The 23,977-nt window shown below is 39.8% G+C and overlaps 2 protein-coding genes and 1 long non-coding RNA gene across 3 annotated transcripts in view; 2 read left to right on the forward strand and 1 right to left on the reverse strand.

Moving 5' to 3' along the window:
- The window catches only part of mapkapk2a (MAPK activated protein kinase 2a), a 34,871-nt gene extending 19,159 nt beyond the window's left edge, over window positions 1-15,712 (forward strand). The window contains 10 exon segments of the mRNA XM_074631257.1: window positions 48-105; window positions 108-186; window positions 9,118-9,182; window positions 10,198-10,277; window positions 10,443-10,569; window positions 10,714-10,789; window positions 10,887-11,011; window positions 12,288-12,373; window positions 12,501-12,581; window positions 13,846-15,712. Of these exon segments, the coding sequence (XP_074487358.1) occupies window positions 48-105; window positions 108-186; window positions 9,118-9,182; window positions 10,198-10,277; window positions 10,443-10,569; window positions 10,714-10,789; window positions 10,887-11,011; window positions 12,288-12,373; window positions 12,501-12,581; window positions 13,846-13,995 (927 nt within the window). The 3' untranslated portion in view covers window positions 13,996-15,712.
- Window positions 15,713-20,075: 4,363 nt separating this feature from the next.
- Window positions 20,076-22,620, forward strand: LOC141765216 (uncharacterized). The gene is made up of 3 exons (XR_012593407.1): window positions 20,076-20,541; window positions 21,468-22,046; window positions 22,460-22,620. It is a non-coding gene; the product is annotated as an uncharacterized LOC141765216 (long non-coding RNA).
- Window positions 22,002-23,977, reverse strand: part of il10 (interleukin 10) — a 3,313-nt gene continuing 1,337 nt past the window's right edge. Inside the window, exons 3-5 of the mRNA XM_074631271.1 lie at window positions 23,596-23,760; window positions 22,258-22,320; window positions 22,002-22,139 (exon numbers count right to left, since the gene is read on the reverse strand). Of these exons, the coding sequence (XP_074487372.1) occupies window positions 22,029-22,139; window positions 22,258-22,320; window positions 23,596-23,760 (339 nt within the window). The 3' untranslated portion in view covers window positions 22,002-22,028. The remainder of the gene's footprint in view (window positions 22,140-22,257; window positions 22,321-23,595; window positions 23,761-23,977) is intronic.

Consider the following 23,977-nt stretch of genomic DNA (forward strand, 5'->3'; position numbering starts at 1 on the left):
ATGATGTTAATCAGCCTCACCTTCCTTGTCGCTGTCCTTCTGTCCAGATGCTGCAGGATTGTGCCAAGGCCCGTAGAGAAGTGGAGCTCCACTGGAGGGCGTCACCTTGGCAAATATTGTGCGCATCATTGATGTGTATGAGAACCTCTATCAGGGCAGGAAGTGTCTGCTTATTGTCATGGAGTGGTGAGTGTACAGTCTCAGTGACACACATACACTAAATACCTATCCGTAGTGGTGAATAAGTGAAAGCAGCTCCTCATCCTCCTGTCAAAAACTTTTGAGTGCATTTTCAGCAGATATGTTTTGGTTGGTCACAGTCACAGATAATCCGTCTGACAAATAGATTTAATTGTGGAACGTAACATATGCAGACGGCACCCACCCCAGCAAGATATCAACAGCACACTGCAGGCACACACATGGCTTTAGTGGTCCGTCCTTGGTGGGTCTTTGACAGCATGCTGCTCAAATGCAAAGTGAGGATTTGGATGGAGATGCTTAAAGTGGAAATTGCTTTAATAGAGCAGAGGCTTGAGGTTACAGCTTTCCCTTTTCCTCCCAGAAAGTTGAGTTTTATTGTTGGAGCATCTGATCTGTGGTTTTGTGATTTTGCATGGAAAGGTACTTAGTTGTCTATTTAAAGTGGACAAAATTTTGTTAAATTACATTTTCATTGCTGTATTTTTGATATGGTATATGATACTGGTAAAAAAGAAAAGATATACCACAACTGTTTTACAAGTGAGATGCTCCGCAGCAATGATGGCTTGTTTACATTCACCTTTAATGTGGATTAGTCTATTATTTGATTGTTTCCAACAGGATTTTGTGAGACCATGGTGGGTGGACTTCAGACTCTCTAGGGGGGTCCAGGGGCATGCTCCATCAGAAGACATTTTGTACATTTTAAAGTTAAATGCATCAATCTGGTGCACATTGAGAGTAAAATTAAGGGGCTAGATCTATGAAGACTGTTGTGTTCTTGTAAACAATTCTGTGCTCTAGCAGTGTTGGAATGTAACTAAGTACATTTACTCAAGTACTGGACTTAAGTACAGTACTTAAGTACAATTTTGAGGTACTTGTACTTTACTTAAAGGGACTATTTGTAACTTTCAGAAATGCTTGTTAACAGCGACACCTGTGGCCGTGAAATCAACGAAAGTCAGCGTCGGGCTCGCGCTTGCTCGCTCTAAATATACCTGAACGAGCATCGCTCAAAACAGTGAGGCGGACATACGTCAGCTAAAACCACAATATCACTCTATATTTCAGCTGCTTGGCAGTAATGTTAGCTGACCAGACGAAGGTCTCTCCATGAACATGATTTAGATCTGATCCTAGTGTTGACTTTTCCTGCCTAAGTGCAGGCTGAGGCAGCGGGGCTCTGCAGCGTGTCTCCCTGCTCTCTCCGCCAGCAGCCGGAGAGAGCAGGTAGACACCGGCACCCGGTCGGTAACGAGAAGACAACGTAACTCTCTGCACAGCTCCGTCACTTTACAAGACACGGAAAACCCTCTGTTGGTCTGGAGGAGCTGCAGCATTTATTTCTGCACAAACGTCCCCTGTGCATTCACTAGATTATCTCAGAGCTAAACTAACTCTTCTGCAGTGTGTAGTGGAGCGCGCGCGTTCACGTCTAGAGGTGGAGCGAGCTGATCGAGAACGCGCGCGCTGTCTGAGTGAAGGCGAGCAGGCAGAGGAGGAGGGTACAGCGGCTACACGCGAACGCGCATATGTGAGCGCGCATGTGTGCCGACCCGCTACATTTATACGCTTACAAAGTTACAACAGTCCCTTTAAGTATTTCCATTTTTGTAACTTTATACTTCACCACATCTCGGAGGAATATTGTATTTCAATTTCAATACATTTATTTGACAATATTAGTTACTGGCTAATTTGTAGATTGAATACAAAATATATATCAACTAATAAGCTGCTGTATCATTAAGTATTATGTTATTATTAAGTATATAAAGTGGTTAAAATGAGCTCCTGCTGCAACATTAAAGTGATAAAATCATTAATACATCAGTAATTATAATCCAATGATATATACATACATTATTCTGAAATGGGCCATTCTGCATAATGAATACTTTCACTTTTGGTACTTAAAGTATATTTTGATGCTGACACTTTTGTACTTGAATGCAAGTCTTTTATTTGTAACTGCAGTTTCGAGAATTGGGAGGGCAGGTATGAGAAAACCTTGATTACCCCGAGCAAAAGTGAAGTGATAAGCATTTTGCCTTCTCAATTGTTCTAAACACATTTCATCCAGGTTAATTATTGTAAATCGGTATTGTACGACCTCAGTAGAAAATGACCCATTTCTTCTAAATGAGCGTTGTATCCTTTCCTCGCTTTTGTATTTCCATCTTGCAGCACTTTAAAACCACCAAACCCCCACGACTTGTCACACGTGCAATCGTTATGTTTTGTGGTGAAGTGTAGTGGTCTGCCTCTACAGTCACATGCAGCTGATGACTAATTTCCTTGAGAAAATGTTAAGCATGAATTGCCAATAAAGAAAAGTAGTTTTTCTGATGAAACTAAATAATTTCCTCGAATCTCACACACAGGAGGCTTGTGAGATCTAGATACTCAGTCTGCTTGCCTTCTGACTACTGAAATTGGGTCAGTCTGATGACCTATATTCTGCTGTTGAAGTATTCTCCCATGTTGTGTAAAGGGTCACTATGTCACTATGTCAAGTCACCTTGATAATTTAGGACATTCAGTGATGGTCCTTCATTATGATCAATATGGGCATTTAATTTAATTTAATTGTCAATCCCATATACACCATCCTCGGAGAATACTCAATAGCACACCACATTTGTAGCAGACTCCGTAACACATTGAAGAATCCACAAGCTGCCAGGTGTGCGCTACGAGCTATAAGCTGCAGTTAATATTGCACCTTTTAATATCAATAGAGCAAACAAACTTTTATTCAGTATGTAAAAGATCCATTTTATTATATCATAGAGTATCTCCAAACTGTAAAAACAAATAATTTTTCGATGCTGTTTTGGAAAAAAAACAGCTGATGTGTCAGGGTTTCTTTGTAAATGGTTATGATATCTCCAGCGAGTACATCTTATCATCCCTGCTGGCCTGGTGTCTCCATACAGTACACAAGATGTGAAAGAATGTAGACTGAAACTGTGTAAGGGTTTAACAAGATTTCTTCTCTGATTGTGTAAGATGTGCACTCTTACACAGTAAGTATCTATTCTGCTGAGAATTCACACTTCACCGTCACCAACATTTTCAGAAACACAGGGTGGGGTCAAGAGACCTCAAGTTCATCTCTAACTTTGACCACATCAGAGAAATGACAGATCAGTGTGAAAAAACATTTTCTCACATTGCAATTATTTTGATATCAAAACGCAATGGATGGATCTACCGTCCGTTTGTCAGTATGCAAAATGTGAATGTGAATGATTGATTCAGAGAAGTTAAGTGTGCTGTGGTTTAGCAGGGCTGTCCCACGGCTCTAAGTCTGCATGTCCTGCTCTCCCGTTAACACATGCACGCCTGTTGAATCCGTCGGTGCGGTCATGCACGTATTCACACACGTATACATAAAATTGGCATTGATGATTGGACCTGAAACTCACACAGTCATACCGAGCAAAAAGATTAAATGAAACTGATCATCAAGCGCATTGAGTAAGATTTTCTCATACTCATTCTCATGCATATTGAATTCAGGTTAACAACCATTTAGCTTTGTATTTGACAGAACCAGTAATGTTTTCTGTAATTCTATCTTGAATGTGTCTGTGCTACCTTACTAAATACTTATGTTGTTTACAAATGTTCTTGATCTTTTAGTGGATTAGGGAATACTGAGTTATAATCCTAGTATTATAGTAATGATGCTGTTGTAGGTATTCTATGCAATTTTGTAATGTTTTTTTGAGACAGTAGGCTTTTTTAAACAGCCTTATAACAATGCAACCTGCTCAGCACTGTAGAGACGATTGCTGTGCTCCCAGTTATTAACATTTCCTCCCAGCAAAGGTCAGAACCTGATGATTCTAAATTGCGTCCTATAGCCTACCTTTACATCTATATAATCTCAATCGTTGTCAGTCAGTGTGCATTACATCATTTGTTTTTATATTGTAGCATGGCAAGCATGCTTGCTGAAAAAATGACGTGAACAGTGTTTCCTCTCAGGTGGTTGCAGGCTATGGGGGATGGGAATTGCGGAGCATTCTTGGGCGCTGCGGCTATTTTTGGAGGGTATCGTACGGAGCTACGGTAGACTGTCATTTTCTGTCACCGGTCTATTCATCTGTCATCTGTCAATCATCAGAAATGTACAAAGTATACGTGAAAGATAAATATCCATATAAAGAGAAGCTGACAGAGGCAACACTGATTTGTTTTGGCGTTAGTGAACACTAGAGCTCTATGAAATCCGTTTTATTTTTTTTCCACATTCCGTTTCATTTTTTCCGAAATACGTCATGTAGTGTGAACTATGCTAGTCGTCTGAGAGGGCATCTTCGACATGAATGCGTGCATGTGCAAGTGTGTGTGTGTGTGTGAGCAGCAGCTGAGCTTGCTCTTGGTGAAACACCGACACCGAGCAGAGAAGCGAGGCGAGGCATGGTGCCCGTAACTGAAACCAAAATATAGCGGCATCGTTTTTTCTGTTCAGTCGGCTTAGGTGCTGTGAAAAAATGCTTATAATGGAAACCCCTGATTTTCATATATTGCATCAACATTTTAACAAGTTCCACACTGTTCTGCGTTTTACAGCTTATTTAATTTTTATCATCAGATTACGCGATTCCGTCCGTGTTTTCCACATCGCGGAAATCATAGGGCCCTAGTGAACACCTGTAAGTAGTTCAGAAAATGTAAATGTTTGGAGGCCCATGTCCAATTTACAAACGGATGTACAGGACCTTCAGATCTACAAGCCAAATACCAACTACAGAGTCATCTGCACAAAGTTAAGCAAGCTAACGTTATGCTAACTGAATACTAACAAAACGACGGCTAATACTGCATATTTAATCTATCGCTATCTTGCAAAATGAAACCCATAACGTTAGCCTACCTTTGTGTCTGACTGTATACTATATCGTATAAACTACAAATCTGTGAGCCACCTTCCCCGGTTCCGTGCCTTTACAAGCCGACCTAGAGCTGGTCATGGCGCACTGCCGCAGAGGAAATGCACCTGGTGAGGGCCAGCTAGCGCTGGGGAGAGATCCTCCCACACCGAGCGGCCGTCCCTAACCTGCAGAGTTGGGGGGAAGAAAAGGAACAAATCGTCAAATCTTTGTATTGAATAGCCAAATCCGACTAAAATAAAAAAAAATATGATTTGGGTACAGCCCTAATTTTCATATAATTTCAACAATATTTATTGTCTATTTTCAAAGTAGGATACTTTTAAAATACACACACATTGAACTGATATGATACTTGTATGGAATACAAATGCTGGTAGCTAACTAAATAAATATGAGTCCTAGCTAGGGGCGGAACGGTTCGTGTATTTGACCTGAACCGTTCGGTTCAGGACGTTCGTTCCGGTCCGCGACATCTTTTCGGTTCGCCGTTACCCAAACAGCTGTTTGTGTCTACTACTCGCACGCGCGGAACAGAAACTCAGGAGCGTTTGACCCGGAAAGTTTTGGCAGCGCACCAGGGATGATAGCAACGCTGTAGCGTCCAGTAGCTCATGATAGTCAAGCTAAACTGAGAACGATTTGTGTCAAACTGTACGCCGACACTGTTCAACTGAAGTCGGGTTTATATGTGGACACTTGAAACATTAAATTACGACGGCATCACCCGAAAATGTCGATTAGCGTAGCGAAACAAAAGCAGACTGGACGGAGAGTCCGTTCCCCCACAGCATTCAGGCAGCCTCCCACTGCAGATTCACACCGTGCCAAAGTAATATCTAATGCTATAAGAGTGTTTATCGCTGCATATACGACCACACTCGATCATAAACAATACAGAATTAAAGCATATGGTCAAAGAGTGTGAATGTTAGTCTGTTGTGCCTGCCCTGTATAAACTAGCATAAGCAGCAGTTGAGGATTTACCAACAGCCTTAAGATGGAACATTACATTTACATTACAGACATTTGTAATTTTATTTTTGTAATTTATTTTGTCTTATTGACAATATGTCAGTATTTGAGTGACTTAAGTTTTATAGTAAGAATTATGACCAATGTGCCACTGTTGAATGAGTGGGAGATAAAAAGCTATGTTTTTTATCATAGTTCTGAATGAGCTTATGCTTCAATGTATGGCCTTAGTTTATAATTTCATCATATTTATATGAAAATAACAAAGCTGCATTTTTTTGTTTGTACTAATTACTGTAGAAGACCTATTCTTTCTATTAAGATTTGTCAATGAAGAAGTGTTTATGTTCCTTATGTAAGCCATACATTTGTTAAGGCAAACATTTGTTTACTTATTTTTGCCAAATAAATGAAAAGCATGTTGAAATCAGAGATTGACCTCCTTGCTGTAACATAAATGTACCGAACCGAACCCAAAACCGTGACCCCAAAACCGTGATATGAACCGAACCGTGAATTTTGTGAACCGTTCCACCCCTAGCACAATAAACTTAAGGCCTACATTTCAAGTAAAATAAATAAAAAGTGCCTCTTTTAAAACAGTGTAAACAGACCTTTGGGCAGCCCCTTTTCACTTTATTTTTAGAATTTTTTTTACTTCCTTCCCTAGTGAGATAAAAGGGCCTGTGACTAGCAGCGGCCAGTAGTTTGAATCTTTACTTGAACGGAGTTGGTGGCATCTGCTTGGTGTTAATAATGTTCATAGCAGAGAAAAGTCTCAGCTGTAAGTTCATGGTCAAGGTGTGTTGTGCTACTTTGGTTAGACCAGGATATACGTCTGTAGTCAGAAAGTAGCAGGTCAGATGCTTCATGCTTCATGCTGTTATCTCTCCCACATATTTGTCTTTACGCTGTTCTCTCTAGCGAAATGTCTTTGTACGACAAACAATCGATTTGATTGCCTCAATTGAGTGAAGCATAGCTGTAGTAACTGGATTAGCTGCGACCGTCAGGGGAAAAAACAATGCTCTGTGAAGATTATTATTTCTGCTCATGAATTTCTGAGAAATTGATCACAGGTCCGGATAGAACCGCCACTTGTTCCGCCATCTAGTCAAAATCAGATAACGGGAGATAAGGGCTCTGCACACGCTTTATTTCTTTTCCCTTAGTAAATGCTTACATTGAACACCTAAATTTGGAGAGCCTTTCTGTGTCTTCATTTCCAGCTCAGTAAAGTAAAATTTGTGTAATTGAGCTGAGCAACATGGCTACAAGCCATAACGTCAATAATTCAAGTCCTTTGACGATATAGATATTTACGGAAATTACTTTTCAAAGGATTTTTCTTATCAAAATAATAATTTAGACTAACCAGTCCTAAATAAATGTCATTAGTCTTAAACAGTCCATTACACCAGACTGGTACAAAGGTACTTTTATCAAACATTTACTGTTTTAGATAATGTTTTTGAGAAAATGAAATTAAAATACCAAAACTTCAACCACACACAAAGTTAACATATCGTGACAAATCCTGAAAGTAGCATCTCGCTACTAAAATCACTATAATTTCCTCTTTGTTTCCGGCGAGTTACGATTTTTCATCATTTATCATCATTTGTAATCAATTATTTTTTAGTTCAAACATGTTTTCGGATGCAAAATTGCCAAATAAAGACGTGATGTGTCTCTGCGTCTGATGAAACCGTGAAATGGTGAACTCGTGTGCAACAGTCCAGTAAGTTACCGGTTGATTGTAATGCCGTACTGGTCATACATAGACTGATGGTGTGTACTGGATTATTAAAAAAAAGTTAAAATAGGTGTGATTTTGATAGTAATGGTGCCTTTGTAGCTCCTGCTGTGTAAGGTTTTAAATAGGGAGCAGATTGCTGAACTGGTCTTTAGCAAAGTTATGTGCAAAAGGTGTGAACCAGTCATTCAGATGGTTTCACACAGTGTTGGTCAACCAACAGACCACAGACCACCTCTTCTAGCAAACCAGTCAGAGGAAGAGTGGGAAAAAAAATTGCATCAGGGTACGCTATGTTTTATACAACCAGGGCGCAATTGGGATAAATCTTACATTATGCCATGCCGTTATTTTGGCTTAGTACGGTATTTTGCAATCAAATTTGATTATACAGTGGTGTAGCAATATGTTTTATTACCCAGAACCTTCCTCTGCTAATTTTAGTTCACTATTCAGGGCTCAACAATAAGGATTGCCCGCTTGCAGGTAAAATGCCACATAATAAATCTAGCAACTCACAAAAAAAGAATTAAACAAATTGTTTTTTCAGGAGCTGATGATGGAAATAGCTAGGGAGTGAGCCATCTCGCTTCCTTCTCATCTCTGTTGAGAGTTTCACATGCACAGTAACGATCGGGCACTTGCGAGCAAATGACGGCAAAGACAAAGTTTGAAGTGAAGCGCGAGCGAACATTTCAATTATCCTGGAAACAGGAGTTTAGTTGGGTGGCGTCGGAGGATGTGAGCGGAACTCAAGATTGATTTACTTAAATAAAGATTAAACTTGACAATTTACTTTAATCTTTGTGGTTATTAGATAACCGCTAATAAATAAAACAATTTGTATAGAGACAAGAAAAAAATTGACGTAAGGCAAGTCGATTTCTGATCCACTTGGCCGACCAAGCAAGTTTAAAAAAAAAAAAAACGTTGACGTTGAACCCGGCTACTCAGAAATAATGCTGCTGAGGACAGTTTCCTATCTGTGTGTCCTTTCCTGTCCATGCAACACACCACCACGAGTGTGTCTGACACTTGATAACCTTTTGTGTAGTCCAGGCATGATTCAGTGACCTGTCAATGAAAAGGTGTGCTTGTTGGCTCTCGTTGATCCATGATTGAACTTTGAGGCCTATTAAACTTTTGGGTTACATGTGCACCGAAGTTTCAAAATCAAAAAGAGGTAAGAGCCAAGGTTGAGGTTAGTAATGAGTACAGAAGTGTATCTGCTTATTAAAGCCAGATCCTGACTTTTCTTTCTTTCTTTTTTTGCAGCATGGATGGTGGTGAGCTTTTTAGTCGAATCCAGGACCGAGGAGACCAGGCCTTCACAGAGAGAGGTAATAACAATCACAGCATTTCTTTACGGCTGTCAATCGCTTAACATATTTAATCGCATGATTGTCCATGATTAATCGCACATTAAACACATTTTTTATCGGTTCAAAATGTACCTTAAAGTTAGATTTCTCAAGTATTTAATACTCTTATCAACATGGGAGTGGGCAAATATACTTGCTTCATGGAAATGTATGTATATATTTATTGTTGGAAATCAATTAACAACACAAAACAATGATAAATATTGTCCAGAAACCCTCACAGGTACTGCATTTAGCATAACAATTATGCTCAAATCATAACATGACAAACTGCAGCCCAACAGGCAACAACAGCTGTCAGTGTGTCAGTGTGCTGACTTGACTATGACTTGCCCCAAACTGCATGTGATTATCATAAAGTGGGCATGTCTGTAAAGGGGAGACTCGTGGGTACCCATAGAACCCATTTACATTCACATATCTTGAGGTCAGACGTCAAAGGGCGCCTTTGAAGATGGCCATGAGAGTTTTTCCTCGCCAAAATTTAGCTCAAGTTTAGAGCGTTATTTACCTTCCTTTGCAATAAGCTAGTATGACATGGTTGGTACCAATAGATTTCTTAGTTTTTTTTAGTTTCATATGAGGCCAGTATATTCACTTCAGCTTAAAAACTGAACCCGCTATAACCTCCGAAAGATGCGTTAAAGAAATTAGCGGCGTTAAAACAAATTTTCGTTAACACGTTATTATCGCTTTGACAGCCCTACATTTCTTACAATACTTCTGTATTTTATTACATGATTACATAGCACACTGGTTCACATATGCTACTGTATCTATACAAGTGGCACATACTGACATCTGCTAAATATAAAGTTCATTTTTATGATCCACAACATCATGCAACTTTTATTGGTGTCTTTTACATTTGCTGCTGCGTTGAGATATACAGTATATGGTCAGTACGTTAGCTAGTTAAAGCAAAACTTCTGTCAATCTCTGTTAAAAAGAGCTGTTTGTTTCTCTACTTTAGAGGCATCTGACATCATGAAGAGCATAGGAGAGGCCATTCAGTTCCTGCATGCAATCAACATTGCACACAGAGACGTCAAGGTTTGTAACATAACTTTATATTATCACATCGCTTAATAAGGAATTTCCTTGCTGTTTACTGAGAAATGGGAGCAATCTGAGAATGGGGTTAAAGGGTGACTTCCAGTAACTAACGTCATAACACCTGTTTTTCTTCTGGTTGGTTTCCCCGAATCCTCCCTGCAGCCGGAGAATTTACTGTATTCCACGAAGAGGCCCAATGCCCTGCTCAAACTCACAGATTTTGGCTTTGCCAAGGAGACCACTTCACACAACTCTTTAGCTACTCCCTGCTACACACCCTACTATGTTGGTAAGAATCTCTTTCTGTGTACTCTCATATCCGTTCCACTCGTTTCTCATTAATAAACAGTTGAAAATGATATATATAACACATTTCTCTGCCCTTCTCTTCCCTTGCTTTCGCCTTTATTTCTTCCTTTCTTTCTGTCTGTAGCTCCCGAGGTTCTGGGCCCAGAGAAATATGACAAGTCATGTGACATGTGGTCGTTGGGTGTCATTATGTATATCCTGTAAGTCAGTTTAGTTTGTAATATCTCTGAACCCTTCATCACATAAGATTATGTACTTGGTGCTATAACTAACATCTACCTTCTAATCCATCACCAGGTTGTGTGGATACCCTCCCTTTTATTCTAACCATGGTCTAGCCATCTCTCCTGGGATGAAGAAGAGGATCAGGATGGGCCAATATGAGTTTCCCAACCCTGAATGGTCTGACGTATCGGAGGAAGGTCAGACAACATACATACCTACGCTTTGTTTTTATATATAGGCGCTGGACGTATTGGGTTTAAATGTGTTGAACCGTTGAGGCTCGGCCTTTTTCCTAAAACTGATCGAAAACCAAATTATGTGAAGGATTATTTTGTTTATAAAGAAATGTGTCTCTCCTTAAAAGTAATGTGTGAAGAGTCAGTTATTGGGTTGACAGAGGAGCACCTGCTATATTGGTCTTAACTGTCTGAACAAGAAATTGAAACTGATGCAGGTGTTTCACCTATCTGCAACCAACAGTCACATCCACTGCAATTGAAAGTGATGTCTTATTTCCTGAGTAATGCTAAGCTTTTAGAAAGAAAAGAGAAGAAAAAGTGATGATTTGCCAAATACCGACTCGATATCTTCCTGTATGAGCAACTTTTTTTGTATTGCATCATAACTGGATAGTGTGCTCATTCACTTGTAGTGTGTGACAGTTATATTTGTCTGCTTGTATTGTTTGTGTTTATTATTTTAACATTGTTTATTGATATATATATATAGATAGATGTAGGATATGCCAGTCAATCCACATATAACAAAAGTATATAACAATAGTCTCATTTGGCACCATGATGCCAGTGGAAGGGCCTCACTGTTTGGTAAGGGGTGCTCCGATCAGGATTTTTTGTGGCAATCACCGATCGCTGGAAGCAGTATCGGCAGATACCGATCACGGGGTCTATTTGAAGCCTTCTATTTATCATGTAGGATTATTTATTTATTTAACTATTCTTAACATTGTATATTCATTATTAAAATTAAGAGATGAGAAAGTATCATAGATTGTTTATTTATTGGCAGGCAACATATTCTCTCTCTTAGAGACACATACTATCTAATAAAACGACCCCTCATTACACCCGCTTTGACCCAAACAAAGCCGGCATAGTGCTGCCCCGGTTGTGATTTTAGATAGCATACTGGCGTGATGTGTAACACAACAGGGTCAGTGTCTTGTGCGTGCGTGTGTGTGTGTGTGTGTGTAGTCCAGCCATGCCGGCTGTCCCTTTTACACAGACGTCGATTCGGCTTAGAGCAATTGTCACATGTCTTTTGCGTCATCTGATTTGCCTTTTTTAGAGACCACTGATCAAACTATTTAAAACGAATATCGGCCGATAACAATCGGTGGCCAATCGATCGGAGCACCGTTACTGTTTTGTTAATTTTCAGTGTTACACATACTTGGCCCTTTTGCATATGACTTTTCCTTTTTATTGACGTAAAAAATAATTGTGTTTGCAGCTAAACAACTGATTAGGACCCTCCTTAAGACTGAGCCGACGCAAAGGATGACCATCACAGAGTTCATGAATCATCAATGGATCAATGTAAGCACATGTTCTATCGTGCATTTTTTCTAGCTGACTTTCTTACCATCTTTTCAACTCCATTGTTCTGGCTGACATCCCTCCAGTGAAGTAATATTTGGATGTGTTTCTGTGTGTCTTCATAAAGCAATCGATGGAGGTGCCCCAGACTCCACTTCACACCAGCCGGGTGCTAAAGGAGGAGAAGGATGCATGGGAGGATGTCAAGGTTAGATATCTGTTTCTCTTTGTATCAGTTTGGCTCTCTCTCAAAAAAAAAGGAAAGGACAGCTCTGCCTGTATTGTAGCTACATTTAAGAGATATTAAATAGTTTTTACCTACCACTCATCCTGCTATCAATTTTTAATGTTTTCATTGATGAAAGAATCCATCTAGTTCAATCTGAAAAATACCTATGATTAGCTTAATCTCAATGTATTAATCATTTTATTTACTGTTTGTTTGTGGTATTTAATCTTAAAAAGATAAAGCTGGTCAGTGGCGCCAGCAGGTTTCTATTGATAGTACCCACAAGAACCGCCTCCCCGCTTCTGCTTTTCTTTTTTCTAGGTTCCCATGCACACACATACACAGTCTACTCAGCGAGCAAGAGAGAGATTGATGTTTTTTTGCACTAACGTTACCGATACTACTCCAACATAAAACTCTGATTAGCCTACTGCACGCATTTCAATGACCAGCCAACAGGCCTGAAGAACAACAGCAGCCAGCAAAATTATAGGCTACAATATAGCCAGAAGAGCCTTATATTACTTTATGCTCTGCGGCTATGGACGTTTTGGAGGCCTCCCCCTTGGAGGCAACATTCTTCAGCACCTAGCGTCAATGGACAGCGACAAACAGTTAACGGATTGCCTTCCTTATCGGTAAACAGAATATGAAACTCATCAATATGAGACAATTCTGTAGTCGGTACCCAATACATTCACAACTCTAACTGCTTCAATGCATATTTGTTGGTGTTTAACCTTTCAAAAACGTTCATTAAGACGCCGTTGTGCGTAGGATTGTTTCTGACTTGTGTGATCCAAACACTTCCAATAACTCTAGAACATCCAAAAGTATACCAGTCACTGGCCTTCAAATGTATTTGCATCTAACGGCTTAAAGAAATGCACCTCAAGCACATTATTAAATTAAAAAAAGAATCCAAAGACAGGATCTGCTGTTGTCACAATTTTATTTTCAAGGTAGAATGTAAAAAACAACATCATAAAAATTAAACGTATGCACAGTGCATACATTTTTACGGCTGCCGCCGTCATTAAAGCCGGTGGTGTTTTATCTCTTTTGGCATCGACAATTTCCCTGAAGAAGTATCGGAGAATATTGCTTATGCCATAGAAAGTAGCGTCACACTGGACAGACGTCCTCTGCTTCGCCAGCTGGAAAGCAGTGGTGTCTATTCAAAAAACGCAGACTCTGGTTGGGCAAAGCAAGTAGCCTGATGAGCTTCTCTGTCGTTTTTCAGGAGGAAATGACCAGTGCCTTGGCAACAATGAGGGTCGACTACGAGCAAATCAAGATCAAGACCATTGAGGACTCGACCAATCCACTGCTAACGAAACGGAGGAAGAAAGCCAGTAACCCCATGGCGGACCCACAGTCTGCTGCCCACTGAAAGATGCACGCATGCATGCACATACAGACACGGGTTGTAAAAAGGAAGCAATAATTTGTCGACACGTGAGTCGCGTTGCATGGATTTTCTCAGTGTTTTATTTTTCAGGCAAATTCTAATGTTTTGTAGGAGTGTTTGTTTTTATTACTCTACCATTTTAACAAACCCACCGCTCTGCTCCGGCAGAGAGGATGTTGATCTGTGTTTTTACACCAGTGAAGAGATTATGAATTCTAGAAAAGGAGAGGAGAGGGGAATCGGTGAGATCTCTCTCCTCTCCTTTCCCAAATATCAGGTTGTGTACTCAGAGGGGCTTGAATGTTGGAATCGGACATGAAGCCTTAGCATTAGCAGTAGTTCTCTTTCACCCCGCAGCCCTGTTCTAGCTCTAGCCCCAAACCTGTGAATGTTAAATCAAAAGGCTAAATCCCAAAAATAAAAGCAAGGGAAGATTTCTTTTACGTACATGCAAAGTAAGCAGATGTATTTTGAACTGACAAGTGGAATGTAAGGACTCTGTCCCGGACTGTTGGAATTAGCTGGAAATAGTCGCCCAGTTCTGGGACTTGAAGTGGGAGTGTCTGTCAGGTTCAGTTTGTCTTCGTGAATGTCGAACAGAGGCCTATGCACTCACAAAGGCCATGTGCCATTCTGACAGAGCACCTCACTCGTGGCCCCTCTCTCCTACCTTAAATCTACGCTTGTTTTTTCAGGTACATAGTTTATAGGGCAGAGAAGGACGCCACGTTTAAGAACAGAAACTGGCTCAACCTTTCTCCCGCATGTAGCTCGTAGGAGAGTAGGAGCCAACCGATACTGTATTTTTTCATGGATTTTATGAACATATTAGCATAGGCCTTACTGAGTGTTGCTAAAGCAGCAAATGACTTTTAACCCCGACCTACCATTTGGTTCAGGCTTTTACCAATGTTATGCTTCCCAGTTTATAACATTGCCAGATTATATTTCAGGTTAATGCTATGCAGATGTGTTTGTCAGCTTGAAGTACTGCGAGGACCTTTTCCTTAGCGTTGATTTCTGTTTGTGTTGGTGAGATGTCGAGCAACAATAGGGAGCGTTTGTGTGTGTTTATGTTAGCAGTAGCATACCCTTGAGGGAATACGTGGTTCAGACGGACTCTCTCGGAAAAGATCACTTAGAGTTACTGTCGGTTGCACCAGCTGAACTGTCAGGAGCCTCAGTGGGACTAATCTGGTGCAATGCCAGTGTTCACCATCACTTCTCCTCCACACTTCCTGGAGGATTGATCGGAAGTAAAAAGTACTTAAGAGCTGCTCCTCGTCCCAGAGCAGAATCTCTGACAATACCACCAGCAAGCTGTCGTCACATTCAGACCGGGTGTGATGGCCGGTTTCTCTTCAATGTTCTTGTTAACGCAACAGGACGCACGCTTCCAGCTCACTTGGGATCATGGGAAACGATTGTGTTAATTTTGCCAGTTTGGTTCACTTCACTTTGTAAAATCACATCCACATTACCTGTCACATCGCACCTACAAATCTCTCACTGTAAAAATGTTCTTTGAATGTTTGTGACAATGTTCCTCCTGTTTTTGTTTTTGTTTTTTTTTCATCCCTCACAACACCTTTTTTTGTAGTGGAAGCACAGAAATGTCGTTGTTTTCCTGTCATTCAGCTCCACCTGCCGTACTTTTGTCTGCTTCAGCTTTGGATTAAAAAAACACATAAAATACAAACCTGCTCTCTTATCTCCATTTCTGCATATTAAATAACTTTGACATTGTAAAATGGATGGATAAGATTGACGACAACTCTAAGGTCTTTTTATATAAAATAGTCTAAAAAAATTCAGAAACTCCTATTGTAGAAATTATTACAATTTACAATATTTCAAGCATTTAGTAGAGTTGTCTCCTTGATTACATTTTTTTCTCCAAAGCAGTCATGTTATTTGAATAGTTAAAACCAAGGTAATACAACATTTTTACTAGTTTTTACACAAACAAAAAGTTTATTAACTGTTTCTTATTGACAATGTGTGAACAGGTTGTAACCTAACAAAAAAAAAAATAAACCTTCCGCAAATTTCTGGGTTTCCTCTATCAGCCTGTAAACTGCTTTTAATGTGAAGGATCCGGGCTAGTTTTTCCATGAAAGTTCAACAGATGTGACATCATGCACGCTCGAGAGTGCCTTTATTTTCAGCTCCGCTTCAGGGCCAACAGCGTGCAACCATAGCTAATGTTCGGTTAGAAACGGAGTCCGCTAACGCCAACAAACTCGAACTCCGAAACAAACTCCACGGAAGTACAAAAAAAAAAAAAAGTTATGTCTAGTGAAGACCGTCTTGCAAAACAGGAATGTGACCGATGTCGGGGGGGAAAACCAGGATCAACATCAGCCGGGCCTCTGATTCATGGAGGGACCTTCGTTCGGTTTTTGGTATCAAAACGGTCCCCGAGCTGCATTTGGACAGGTAAGCTTTTTACATTACTGCCAAGCATGTAAAATATAAAGTGATATTGTGGTTTTAGATGTCAATCACGTTCAGTCTCGTGTGTGTCACGTCACCGTTTTGACTCATGTTTGCTCGCATCCATGTAGTGCGAGCAACAGGACGCTGACTGTCGTCGACTTAAAGGCCACAGATGTCACTGTTAACAAGCAATTTCTGATTCTTACATAGAGCCCCTTTTTAATTTTAATGCAAACACTTGCTTATGGCCACCAACTTGTCTACTTGTTACTTTATGTGTGTATCCTGTTCTGAGTTTGTCCAGTTGTTCATTAATTGGATATCAAATTTTAATATTTTGTCCATATTTGACCTTTGCCTCAACATTTAGAGAATTTTTCTGCTCATTCACGTCTCCGGCTATGACTCAGGTTGTCTGGTCCTCTGAGGATTTGTGGTTTTGACACGGAGTGCACAGACTCAACTCGTGACATGCTTGCTATCATGAGTGACTCCTGGAATATACGCATTTGCGTAGCAAAACAGTGTGGTGGCATTGAGTCAACAGACATTTGCCAACACTGGGGTGTTTAGAGCAGCTTCCCGCTAACGCACAAGCTTATTTCTCCTCAGGTACCAGGCGGTCGTAGACACCCGGATTCCAGCTTTGAGTGTGACGAAACCTACAGTCATCTCTCACTCTTTCTCTCTCGCTCAGGTAAGTAAGAAAAGGGGCAAGGGGAGCTTCAGGGGAGTCCCTCATGATAGATATTAGTCCTGTGGAGGTTTTGCCCCTTTACCCCCGCCTACTACAAACCTCATGACACCCAACCACCCAGCACAATTCACAAGAAGCGGGAGGGCACCCTTCACCATTTTGTTTTCTGGCTGGTGGGAAATAAATCATGGAAGGTTAGAGGTAAATACTGTCAACGTAGCTTCTGACGTAATCATTAAGTCACCTTCTCGACATCAGAGTATTTCCATCATCGAAGGAAAACTGGATAAGACATTAATTTGTTCACAAATGTGAAAACAAGCGATACATATACACAAACTGAAACGTGTCTGCGTGTCAGCCCCCGGTATGTCATCACCGTGTACACCCTTTTGAAAAGCGTGGGGAAATACGAAGGGTGGCGACTTCTCAACGGAGGTGGTGAGACGCAGCTCGGCATTCTTTGAAGTGGCATGCCATCCTGATTTCTTTCACACACAAACACACTTCCTCTCAGACATGATGGCGCCGACTGACCTCCCCCAGGCCAAGGTAGCAATAGTGAGACACATCACGTCTCAGACATGATCAAATGGAAAGCTGTTTCGTTGTCAGTTTTGCATGTTCATCAGTAAAGTTGCCAATCTTTCACCTGTGCTGGAAAACAGATTGTGTTTACTGCCAAATACAGCTCTGGGTACATGCTGAGGTGACTGTGGTTGCTTTGATTTTCTCTTTTTGTTTCTCTCTTCTGTTGTTTTTTTTGCTGATTATTTAAAAAACATACTTTTTCTTTTGGAACACATTATTCATTGTCCTCTAAGTATGTATGTATATAATCTAATCTTGACTCACGAGGTGTGAGCACAAAATCTCACCTCAAACATTATGAACCTTAATAATGAATCGGAACGGATGTTTTTGACAACTTTTGCGATGTTATCTTCCTTTTCTTCTCGGGGGTGTTTTTTTTTAAGTCACATGCATCTTGACTATTTCCAGAGAAACTTCTCTAAATCATATGTGCTGGCAACTGTTTGAATAAACACAACTTTCAGGTCACCAACTTTAGCAAAAAAGAGACGCATCTTTGAAAACTGAACTATTTTCATGTTCACACAAATTTAAAAGCACATATCATCATACTAGGGGACTGTATGTACATCAGTAGGGGGATGGGGGCTCAGAGTAGAGGGAGCATTAAAGGGTAACTTTGGTATTTTTCAACCTGGATCCCATTTTCTCATGTTATTGTGTCAAAGTGACTAACGGGGGCAATCATTTTTGTAACTGGTCCAGTATTGAGGAAAAGTGCTGTAACCGACAGCAGCGTAACAAGCTGTGAGGACAAGTGAGCAGCGTTAATGTAACGTCACGTCCACTAAAAGTGCTTGCTTTTGCCACTAACAGGCTCAGATTGTTATTATAAGTGTGTGACAACATTATGGAAAGTACCCTACAGAGAAATAAAAGGTTTTCCTTACCTTTCGCTTGATCCAGTCTGTTTATTATTGTGTCCCGCTCAAGGACAAGCCTCATTGTGAAATCTGAATATCCGTATACTCTGGCTCAAATAACAACACATTCTCATCCCAACTAGTCACTGACACTTTGTCAGATCCGTCGACATCACTTTTCGGTCGCTTAATGTTGTGATTTAAACAAAAACACTTGTTTAGGTTTAGGCAACAAAACCACTTAGTTAAGTTTAGGGAAAAAAACAACACGGTTAGGCTTAAAATGACAGTGTTTTTACCGTTAAAATGTGACTTGACGTTGTGAATATGGGACACAAACAGCGGTGTATGAAAGCCCTGTGTTGTTGGGTCAGTATGATGATATGTGCTTTTTAAATTTCTTTAAATGTGTTTACATGAAAATAGTTCAAACTGTTTTCATAGATGTCTCTTTTTGCAACAGTTGTTGGCACATGTGATTTAGAAAAGTCTATTTGGAAATAGTCATATAATTAATGTGACATTAAAAACACTCACAAGAAGAAAAGGAAACATCGCAAAAGTTGTCAAAGACATCCGTTCTGATTCATTATTTTGAATCATAAAGATTCATAAGGTTTGAGGGGAATTTTAGGTTGGAAAAAATTAGAGAAGTTACCCTTTAAGTGGCCATTATTAGCCTCCTCGCCCCCTTAAACCTTTCCGACATTGGATCAGAGAGGGACTGCATCCGAAAAACTTCTGTAATTTTTTCAGAATTTCACACCCACTTCATGACGTGATCGGCCAGCTGTGCGGTGGAGAGACATGAACCAGGGTTTGAACTTCGCTCTCTACTCTAGCTCTCTTTTTTTCCAATTCTGACAAAAACAATTTCTGTCACTTTTCATGTGAACAACCAAGTTCAACATTATGAATGTCTTCTAGGAGAGACTGTATGAAAATGTGCTGCCTTATCCTCTTATTGAAACGTTATTGCGTCTCCCCCATCTCCATGACGGACGGCTCGAAGGGAAGGAAATCTATACATGTTGGGAGGGCAGGTGAAGCCGTTTCCATTTTTACTCTTTCCAGAATAATGTTTAGTGTTATGTTTACCATAAATATATTATTTTGAGATATTGGGTATTGGAGGGGTATCGAGTTGCGGGAGGGTCCAAAGAAAATATTAAGAACGATGTGAAGGGCCTTGCTTTTTTTATAAATTTAAATTTGAAGATCTAGCCCCCCTCCCCAGTATTATCGTACAGTCCCGAACAATGATTTGCATTTGGAGTCTTTTGAAGTAGGCCTAACAGTTTAATACTGTAAGGCAATGGGATCTGAACCCACACTCTTATCCTGAATTAGTTGACTTTACTAGAAAATTGCGTGGAAACCCGTTGCCTTAAACCATTTAAGTTTTTACACACGTTGAAACTAAACAGGTCAAGTTGTATTAACATAGAACCTTAAATGGATTCAGTAGACATATTGAAGTTTACATTTGTAGTCTTGACTCAATATTAGTTCACATAAATTATTTCTTGTCTGGAATCTAAGTTGTATAAAATAACTATTTTAAGTTAAACATACATAAACATATATATTATTCATCACTACTTAAAATCATTTGTTAATACAAGTAATGTCTTTTCTTCTAATTAATTGTACTATTTTGAGATTATATTAAATACATTGCTTCATATAAAACTGAAAAGAAATTAAAAAATACATTTAAATGTTCAAATGTGTTTTATTGTTGCAAGGTAACACTTCAAATGTTTCATTGCAGCAATCAAAATAAAACCTTGTCAACCAAAAGATAAGTAAAAACAGGCATTAAAACTGCTTGGTAACAATTCCAACTTGTATAAGGAATATGAATGCACAGCATTCAACAATATCTGATATATCCTTTTGAACAACTGGACACATACAGAGAAGGTGCCGTGTGTATAGTCCAAACAGAGGGCTCAAATGGACTTTCATGTTGTGGGGATTTGGGATATCTTAACTGTTGAGGGGAAAGTGGTCGATCCATGTTTTAGATATTAAACCATTTTTGACCATTAATCATGATCATTTAAAAACTATGATTCTGCATTTTGCATCAAAGTCCCTACACTAGTGTGGAAGAGCCCATAACTGATGGTCTCCATTTTTTCTCACGTTGCCTCGAAACCATTGCTCTCTGTACAGACACATCCAGTCATTACATAACAGCCAGACATGATCTTAACCAGAACGTTAACAGATTCAAAACGTTACCGCTGGTTTACGGGAGACAGAAGTCTGAATCAACACTTAAAGAACTTTGAAAGGAGTGAACACAACACTGATTAACACGATTCATCTTCTGTTAGCACTGGCCAAAACAAAGTAGTCATGCTCTATCAGACAGATGTTATGAATGATATCTTTGCATAAGGTACCGTCATTGCTGGAATGATACTATTCAGATCGTCCCGGGTTGACTAAGCAAGTGACGGATGAAATGTCTTAAGAGTAGTTTCAGTGCCGAGGCCTGAGTCAAGTCAGGAATGTTGTGTGACTTCGCAGTCAGACAGATGCGTGAACATACATTCAAATGTTATTACAGGGGCATGTTTTTGTGCCCCTTAAAACATATTTTATTGCTCAGGTATAAATGTATTGTGGTATAGCTGATGAATTAGACCCTGGAGTTACCTAAAATCAGCAACATTTTTGAATGCAGGGCTGTTAACCCTAACCTTATTTCCCCCTGTGTGTTACTTCTGTTTTATGCTATGTGTCTGTGTCTGTGTGTGACTGATTGCTTTGGGCTTGCACGTGTCTGTGTGTGTGAATGTGTGTTGCAACTGTGCATATGCCATGAGGGTGAGATTGGCTAGTTACAGTTACGGTAAGTTAAGATACAGCAGGGCTGTTGCTGGTAAGTGATGTATATGGGTCACGTTTGAGGTTTTTGCATCAGCCTGCTTGAGTTTACACTCTAGTGTTTCCCCACATATAGACTGCAGAGCTGCAGGATGTGATGTTTTCAGCGCTCTACCAGTTACCCATTCCTAATAAATGGAACAATAACATCTCTATGGTATTGTGAAATAAAAATCAAAAGAGATTCATTCAGTATCGAGTCATTTATTCATCTGCAACAACACAATATTAGTCATCATAAATACAAAAATACATATTATATATGATAAAAAAAATAAATATCACAGCTTCATAAGTGACAGTTTTGGTTTGTAGCTTCATATGTGTAGGACTCAATATGGTCTTAAGACATTAACTTGTCCTCAGGACAAAAACAGAAGTCTCAGAATAACAAATACATCAGTTCAGCAGGCTACAACAACAACTGGCAACACTCACACCACTGAAAATAACGGATTGAATGCAAAAGAGTGCAAGAGTCAGAAGAACAAGGTCACATTTTGATTAGGGTCGACAGGTCTTCAAACTGTAGGCACCACGTTTGTGTGCTGTTTGGAAGCCAGGTATGTCTCAATGTAGTTAAACAGCAGATCCAGCTCCCCCATGGCCTTATATAGACCTTTACTCTCCATCTGTGGACAAACACATGGTTCTGTTTAGTACAATTATCTGCAGCAATACAGGCATGCACATGTGTAAATTGCAAAGAAAACAGAATTTCACAATTAAAGATTGAATGTAGACACTCACCTGAGTGTAAGTAGAGTTCAGGGTTTGGATGTCAAAGTGTTTCTTGCAGGAGAAGTAATGTTTCTATAAGAGGAACAATAGAAAAGATGATGTTACTACACAGGGGCTACCAACTTTCATTAGACAGGCATGCCCTGAATTCGACCCCCCACCCTCCACTCTCCATCCAACAGACGCACAGAAAAATAAACTTAAAAGTAAGCTAACAACATGCCAACCCGTCTCTTCCCCTTTTTGCATGAACTGGATGATGCACAGTTATGCACGCTGCTGCTGCACAGCAGTCGAGGACTCGCTGATTAACGCATTATTATGACCTGCCCTGTGAGCCACTCTTCCTCTTTCTGCAGCCTTTCTGTCACAATCAGCTATATGCCTCATGTCAAAAAAGTGTGGGGAATGTTTTGACAGTTTCTGGATGTAATCTAATGTGGTTTTGACGGTTTGTGGCAGACACAGGTCAGACTTTTAAACTGAGTGACAGCTAATCACATTTATCCCCTATGTCTGCATGCCAAACTGTATAAATCAAAACAGAAACTTATGCATGTGCTTTAGAGTAAACGTGTAACCTTTCAGTACAGTGGAATAGTTGAAAATGATTTTTAGCCTAATTTCTATCAGGAACATGTATCAAACAGCTTCAGATGGTGCAAAATGCAGCTGCTAGAGTTCTAACCAAAACCAAAAGAAGTGATCACATCACTCCAGTACTTAAGTCCCTACACTGGCTCCCAGTAAGTCACAGAATTGACTTTAAAACACTACTGCTTGTTTACAAATCACTAAAGGGGGTAGGTCCAAATTACCTCTCAGATATGCTTCAGCAGTACACACCTACTAGACCTCTAAGGTCACTGGGAAAACATCTATTAGAAGTACCCAAGGTCAGAAGGAAACATGGTGAGGCTGCTTTTAGCTGCTACGCTGCTCAACTGTGGAACAAACTTCCAGATGAGATCAAAGATGCACCAACAGCAGCCACTTTCAGATCTAGACTCAAAACCAAAAACTGTTCTCAGATGCTTTTCTTAATTGATCAAATGCTGCACTTTACTGTCTTTGGATTGTTTTTTATTATACTTTTATTTTTTTTCTTTTAACTTATACTTTTATATTCTTTTCTTCGTTTTTATCTTATGCACTTTGTGCTCTTTTATCTTGCTTTTATATATGTAAAGCACTTTGAATTGCCTTTGTGTGTGAAATGTGCTATATAAATAAACTTGCCTTGTGCAATTACGCACTGAACGCAACTATAGTGGAGCTTTGGGCAGCATAGTAATATTGACATCTTCATTCCTCTGTAGGAGTAACACGTGTCTCTGCTGTACTCACACATCTGGTGACTTCACTCTTGAGGTCGTCGAAGATTAGCTGTATGGACTCCATGTGAGGTTTTAGGTCTCTGGTGTCATCATTCACTTCAGCCATGGCTGTAGGCAGCACTGTGTTCAGATAAAACTCCAGGATGCTGTTCATGGCGTGGCAGGCAAAAGGGCTCTGAAAGGAGGAAAGAAAGCACCAGCTTGGTTACACTTTTTGCAAGAATTTTTACATTTTTTGTTTGTATTTCAAAATGACAGAATTTTTTTTTAAAAATGACATGTTTCTTTTGTGATTTATATTTAAATGGTCTTAGATTTACAGTATTTTTTGTAATCACAATCGTAATTATCTGTATTTAAGCTTTTCTTGATCATTTTTAAAGATAATTATT

This window comes from Sebastes fasciatus, chromosome 1 (assembly GCF_043250625.1).
Source record: "Sebastes fasciatus isolate fSebFas1 chromosome 1, fSebFas1.pri, whole genome shotgun sequence".
Lineage (NCBI taxonomy): Eukaryota > Metazoa > Chordata > Actinopteri > Perciformes > Sebastidae > Sebastes > Sebastes fasciatus.